General features: G+C 36.7%; 1 protein-coding gene across 4 annotated transcripts in view; it reads right to left on the bottom strand.

Annotated features, from left to right (window-relative positions):
- Nucleotides 1–414: 414 nt before the first annotated feature.
- The window catches only part of DMXL1 (Dmx like 1), a 193,181-nt gene continuing 186,477 nt past the window's right edge, over nucleotides 415–7,118 (bottom strand). For all 4 annotated transcript variants that reach the window (XM_053566527.1, XM_053566526.1, XM_053566528.1 and 1 more), the window contains 2 exons: nucleotides 5,813–6,030; nucleotides 415–2,522 (listed from right to left, as the gene is read on the bottom strand). In XM_053566527.1, coding sequence (XP_053422502.1) covers nucleotides 2,298–2,522; nucleotides 5,813–6,030 — 443 coding nt within the window. In that variant the 3' untranslated portion in view covers nucleotides 415–2,297. The remainder of the gene's footprint in view (nucleotides 2,523–5,812; nucleotides 6,031–7,118) is intronic.

The following is a 7,118-nucleotide window of genomic DNA, read 5'->3' as shown; positions in this document are numbered from 1 at the left end:
GGAGTGACTGTCCCATGGTTCTAGTTAAGAAAAATTCTGTATTTTAGAAAAGGAAACTTGCTATGTTGTGAATTTTTATATCACAAAGCCACATGCTCAGAAAACACACAATTTTAAAAATATATTTTGATGTATCCACTCCCATTGATGCAGATGATGAAATTTTACACATTATGTACATCATTTTATACTTATATACACACTTCAGCTATTTTTATTCCCACCTTTCTTGAATGATGCTTACCCATTAAGTTAAAAAGACTGCAGAAAAGGAAGAACAGGATTATTCGGAAAGTTATTCAATATTCCCTATATTAACCAACTACAAATACAGAAATTCTCCATTTTAAAATGTGATATATTTCAGGTCAACTAAATTGGCAAAATATTACTTAAAACAATAGCATGCCAAAAAAAGTTCTCTGCATGATTGTTTATTTAAAATATTATGACTCTGGATGTAAATACATATGAGCTTACATAATTTATGGTTATCCACATAAACCCTCAATTAAAATACTTAATTGTTCATCTACAATGCCTTTTGTTATATAGTAAATTTTCTATCTCATTGAAAGTGTTTAAAGTCTTTTGAAAATTGATTTGTGAAGAAATTACTGAAAAATAACTTAGCTACATCAAACAATAATATTGTTTGCAATGCTGTCACAGATATCTCCATGGCAAAACAGTCACATATGGTTATTGCACAAATTTATAAGTACAGGTTATGTGCATGTATAAACTGTCTACATATTGACAGTGTTTTCACTGCAACTTGCTCAACACATTTAAAATTATTTAAATACAATTTACAAAATCTTTAACAATATACTTTTAAGATAAAAGTATCCTGAGGACATTACAAAATTCAATTTACCAGCCCTTCATTTCTATGCTTTATTTGACTCTTTAATTTCCAAGATAATAGTTGTCCATATTCTATTACATAAAAATGTTCTTATATTTTCTATTAAACAAAATAAATTTAAGCTAAATAGTATACATAATAATTGTCCCATATACACTTAGTCCCATCTGCCTGCAGTCTTATTGGTTAAGATCAAGTTCTTATCAAGTTTTCTATAATTCTGAATCGGAAAAGGTATAGCACAAAACAGACAGAAATAGGGTTAAGCACATTTAAGTTAAAAGCATTGTGCAGTCTTAATATTTTGGTCATATTTTATAATAAAATAATATATTTTGGCAAAAATAATAAAATATAAGGTTGAGTTTATTTTCTATTTATGGTACTTCTGGGGGTATTTTACATTCGTAAATACTATCTAGTTGATCTGATGGTTTTCACATTTGTTTCTAAAAACACTGCTATAAGGTTTTCAGAATTTTGAGAATAAAAACACCTAAAAATTAGAAAGATAAAATAAAATTTAAATGTTTGATGCTCAAAACTCTTTTAACAAAGTCACAAACTTTTAAGTGTCTTACTTATGCCAACACAGAACCTTTATTGCCTACTAAGACTTATTTGACTCAACACAAACTTAAAAATAATAATCTTGGAAGTCTTAAAATTTATTTGAAAATTAGGATGGGAATTGAAAAATTAAAAAACATGAAAAAAGGTTGTAAAAAAAGTTATTCTGGTGGCAGTATTTGTTATGGCACAAAAACACATGAAAAGACTTGTTTTTGCTTACATGTACACAAACTAAGTTCAAATAAGATGTGTAAGATATAGATGTGTACACACCCACCCACATACACACACGTATACATACACATAACTTGTGCTCCAGGGGAAACTGATAAAAAAAACTACATGAGCCCTTTGGCTCATTTATCACTTAAGTCCCAATGATAGCTTTAATGGAGATGTTCATTATTTTATGGGTACTTACCCAAAGGTCAATCTATCATTAATTAAGAGAAGTAAAAGTGTGGAGAATTAAGTGATGAGAATTATGTGCAACTGCCCTTAAAAAAAAAAAGAGTATTTTTACTGTAAAAGAAGTTCATGCAGAAATATCTGCAGAAGAGTTTATCAACAATAAGGAAACAAAACTCCTTTAACACTATGACATACTATAACACACTATACATACAGATTATAACAGCCTTACTTACACATTCTACTTTAGGCAATATAATCTAATTCTGAATGACCTTATTAATTTTTAAGGCATCAGTGCATCAAGGGTAAAGCTCTATGAAGTAAACAGGAAAACAAGAAAGCATTAGCTTATTTGTGGCATAGAGAGTGATCACTGTACAATATATCTGTTGGCTACTTCCATATAGGTAATAAATTATACATCTTATTCATGAAAATGTTATAGCATGAATTTCACATCATTTTTCAACACTTCATTTAAGGGGCTAAACTGATCTGGCAGTATTCTCATTTTCATTGTTCCATCAGCTCCACAAGAGAAAATGTGATTTGCTGGCCCTGTTTCAATTTGCATCACTCCAGTTCCAATATTCCTAAAAATGGACTGACGAGCATGTTCATTGATAAAAGTATGGAGAAGACCAAAGGTAGAGAGACTCCAAATCTGAAAGATATTACAACAAAATGAAAATTATGGTTAATAATTACCTTATGAATCCAAATGAAAATTGTAAGTCTTCCTTCCTGTACAGATAAGCAATTTCCAAAACAAAGATGGAGAAAAATTTGTGTAGGCCTAGGATTGGTAACACCTAGATTCTGTGGAGGGCATTGCAATTTACCAATGGCTTTGATATTATATGCTTAAAAATCCATCCGGTAAAAGACAAGGTAGGTGCAAGGAGGTTAAGTGCACAATGCTACAGAAACTTGTAATATTATAGGGTTTACAATCAGTGTTTGCTTTTTCTTTTTTTGGAGACAGAGTCTCAACATGTCACCCTTGGTAGAGTGTGGTGGTGTCACAGCTCACAGCAACCTCCAACTCGGGCTTAAGTGATTTTCTTGCTTTAGTCTCCCAAGCAGCTGGGACTATAGGCGCCTGCCAGAACTCCTGGCTATTTTTTTGTTGCAGTTGTCATTGTTGTTTAGCAGGCCTGGGCCAGGCTTGAACCCCGGCGCCCTACTCACTGAGCTAAGGGCCCCGAGCCTACAATCAGTGTTTCCTGTCTTTCAGTAGAGCTTCTGCTGCGTGGTTGTACAGTGGGGTAATCTCCTCTCTGTAATACTGCATGCTCACCAGAGGGTCAGAACAGCTAAAAAGAGGGAAGTACCTGGTACCTAGAGGCCCTCAGAGCAGGTAAAACTATGTTTTAATTACAAGATACAGTCAATTATTAAAACTTCAGGACATTTTAGCCCTTATCAAAATAAAGGTAACTGTTTCTAAAGCAAATTATAACCATCTTCACTAATGTGAAGAACCCAAATCAATGTAATTTTCAGGACATCCATTTTAAGTTTAGAGAAACCAATTTATTTCCTGATTTTATTCAGATTTTTATATTTATTTATTTAGAGACAGTCTTACTTTGTCACCCTTGGTAGAGTGCCATGATGTCACAGCTCACAGCAACCTCTAGCTCTTGGGCTTAGGTGATTCTCTTGCCTCAGCTTCCCAAGTGGCTGCACTACAGGAACCCGCCATAACATCTGGCTATTTTCTTGTTGCATTTTGGTCAGGGCCAGGTTTGAACCCGCCACCCTTGGTATATGGGGCTGGCACCCTACCCACTGAGCCACAAGTGCTGGCACCCTACCCTTTCTCTACTCTGAAGAAAAGTTATTAATTCATACTACCCTGCACATGATTTGTTAAATTATGGCTTTGCATATTTTCAAATCTTTCTTTCTACTTGATTAAACAATAAACTTCATGATCAGAGCACAAACTAAAGAACTAATCTAAAACTATGACTTATTCTACACTGAAGGCAATCCAAATCAGAAACTAGCTTCAAGCTAAAGGAAAGTAATTCCATTGGTATATACATTTGATTTTTAAGAAAAGCCTTTTTAGGGCAGTGCCGTGGCTCAAGGAGTAGGGCGCTGGTCCCATATGCCAGAGGTGGCGGGTTCAAACCTAGCCCCAGCCAAAAACAAAAAAAAAAAAAAAAAAGAAAGAAAAAGAAAAGCCTTTTTAGGGGCAGTGTCTGTGGCCCAAAGGAGTAGGGTGCCAGCCCCATATCCCGGAGGTGGCAGGATCAAACCCAGACCTGGCCAAAAACTGCAAAAGAAAAAGCCTTTTCAAAATCTTACAATTTGGCTTGGCACCTGTAGCTCAGTGGTTAGGGTGCTGGCCACATACAGTGAGGCTGGATGGTTCAAACCCAGCTGGGGCCTGCTAAACAACAATGACAACTGCAACAAAAAATAGCCAGGCCTTGTGGCCGGCGCCTGTAGTCCCAGCTACTTGGGAGGCTGAGGCAAGAGAAATGCTTAAAGCCCAAGAGTTAGAGGTTGCTATGAGCTATGATGCCAAGACACTCTACCAAGGGTGTCTCAAAAAAAAAAAAAAAAAAAAAAAAATCCTACAACTCTATTTTTTTTTTTCTGGCTGAAAATTATGAAAACAATTTGCTGTTTCTAATGAAGTCTATCTTATTATACCAAACATGCTCACTATTGCTTAAATTAACGAATTCCAGGAAACCAAACCCATTAAGAAGAGGGTTGATGACCATTACAGTAATTTAGGGGCTGGTCTAAACTGATTTATCCATTTCTAAACAGGGCCAAAGGACATTCCAGCAAAATCACTAGGTACATGTTATAAAAATGTAAATTCCTCTATCTTGGATTTCACAATTGAATAATTCTGGCATGGGACCCAACAATCTAAATTTTCAATAGGCCAGGCATGGTGGCTCATGCCTATAATTCCAGCACTCTGGGAGGATGAGGCGGGTAGGGTGGATTGCTTAAGCTTGAGTTCGAGTATGAGACCACCCTGAGCAAGAGCAAGATCTTGTCTCTTTTTTTTTTTTTTTTTTTTTTTGTAGAGACAGAGTCTCACTGTACCGCCCTCAGGTAGAGTGCCGTGGCGTCACACGGCTCACAGCAACCTCTAACTCTTGGGCTTACGCGATTCTCTTGCCTCAGCCTCCAGAGCAGCTGGGACTACAGGCGCCCGCCACAACGCCCGGCTATTTTTTTGTTGTAGTTTGGCCGGGGCTGGGTTTGAACCCGCCACCCTCGGCATATGGGGCCGGCGCCCTGCTCACTGAGCCGCAGGCGCCGCCCAAGATCTTGTCTCTTAAAAAAAAAAAAAAAGTAGCCAGGTGTTCTGGTAGGCCCAGCTACTTGGGAAGCTGAGGCAAGAAAATCGCTTAAGTGATTAAGGGTGACAAAGTGAGACTCTGTCTCCAAAAATAAATAAATAGATAAATAATTTTTTAATAAACTACTTAATGTTTTTTAACAAGATGTTTAACATTTAAAACAGCCCCTCCAAGTTTTAGCAAAAGGATTGCTATAGGCAGGGTTCATCGAGATACAGTTAGAATTCTAGAATTAGGCACCAAGTGGCTCGGTAATGACATTATATATGAAAAAATGGGGAGCAAGGTGAGATAAAAGAAAATGTCAGTACATTTCTCAGCACCTGAAAATTAAATACAGCAAATCACATAACTCTGATTATGGAGTCAAGACTAATTCTAATGTCTGAAATATGTTCATATCCATGGAAAATTAAAGTTCTTTAGCATGAGTTAAGCATGTTTAAAAATAATTGAAAAATAGAAAATTTTTAAGTATTATTCATCGAAAGATTAAATATCAATTAAATCTTTGTAGCACTACTATTATTACATTTAAATAGACTAGTGTCATCAATATGACTAAAGACCTAAGGCTTCTGAAGGTTCTTTCATTTTGTAGATATGTATTTACCTTTACGCTGCCTTCAGCTGATCCTGTAACAAAGTACTCTTCAGTTGGATCAATAGCAATGGCTTTAACGGGTGAATCATGGCTCTGGAAAAGCTGCCTCTGTTGCCGTTGGTGAAGGTCAAATACACATGTAAAACCTTTTCTGCCTCCTGATATTAGTAGTTGATGTTTTGGAGCATATGCTAAAACTGTGGCTCCACTATCATGACAGGTAAAAGCTGAAAGTTAAAAACAAAACCACACAAAAATTTACCAATAAAAGAAATAGACTTCTGGCTTTTGGCCAAGATGAAATAATAAACCAGACTTACTCTCTAGCCTGAAACAACTGAAAAATTAAATGAAATATAAGGAACAGGGCTGTGTGCAGTGGCTCCTGCCTGTAATCCTAGCCCTCTGAAAGGCTGAGGCGGGAGGAATGCTAGACATCGTGTGTTTGAGACCAGCCTGAGTAAGAGTGAGAACCTGTCTCTATGGAAAACAAAAAAAATTAGCTGGGCCAGGTGGTATGGACTTGTGGTCCCCACCTCTCAGGAGAACGAGGCAGGAGGACCGCTTGAGCCTAGGAGTTTGAGGTTGCAGTACATTGTGGATGGGGCAAAAGAGCAACACTCCGTCTCAAAAGAAAAAGAAAAAGGAAAAGGAAAAAAAAAGATTAAAAACATTAGCTATCAGGCAATGAAAAAGAATGATTGCCAAGAGATGGGAAACAAACTGGGTGAGTCATACAAGTGCCCTAGCTTATAGCTTAGAGAGAGAGAGTTTTCTGGCCATGCCAATAAGAAGGGGAATCTGAACCAGCCATAGTGGAAAACTTCCTAATTCACAAGGCATTGGGGAGAGGATTTCTGGTTACCTAAGTAGTAAGGCAAAATCATTCCTAGATCAAATGTTGCTTTAGTTCTGTTTTAACAAAAGACCCCCAAATTTGACTATTTCCAAGTAATTTAGTTTTGCTCCTGAACAAGCCTCAAGGATACTCACAGATTCAAGACCAGCCTGAGCAAGAATGAGACCCCATCTCTAAAAATCGTCTGGCATTGTGGTAGGCACCTGCAATCCTAGCAATTTAGGTAGCTGAGGCAAGAGCATCGCTTATGCCCTTGAGTTTGAGGTTGCCGTGATTTGTAATGACACCACAGCACTCTATCCAGGGTAAAAAATTGAGACTCTGTCTCAAAAAAAAAAAAAAAAAAAAAAAAAGAATATTCACAGAATACAAAAAAAAACACAAACCACCAACTAATAAAGGTAAAATTCACAATGCCTGTCCTCTAATAATTATAAGAAATACAGGGCGGCGCCT

Source organism: Nycticebus coucang, chromosome 17 (genome assembly GCF_027406575.1).
Source record: "Nycticebus coucang isolate mNycCou1 chromosome 17, mNycCou1.pri, whole genome shotgun sequence".
NCBI lineage: Eukaryota > Metazoa > Chordata > Mammalia > Primates > Lorisidae > Nycticebus > Nycticebus coucang.
The sequence above is the reverse complement of the archived record's forward strand: the minus strand, read 5'-3'. Positions and strand labels throughout refer to the sequence as shown.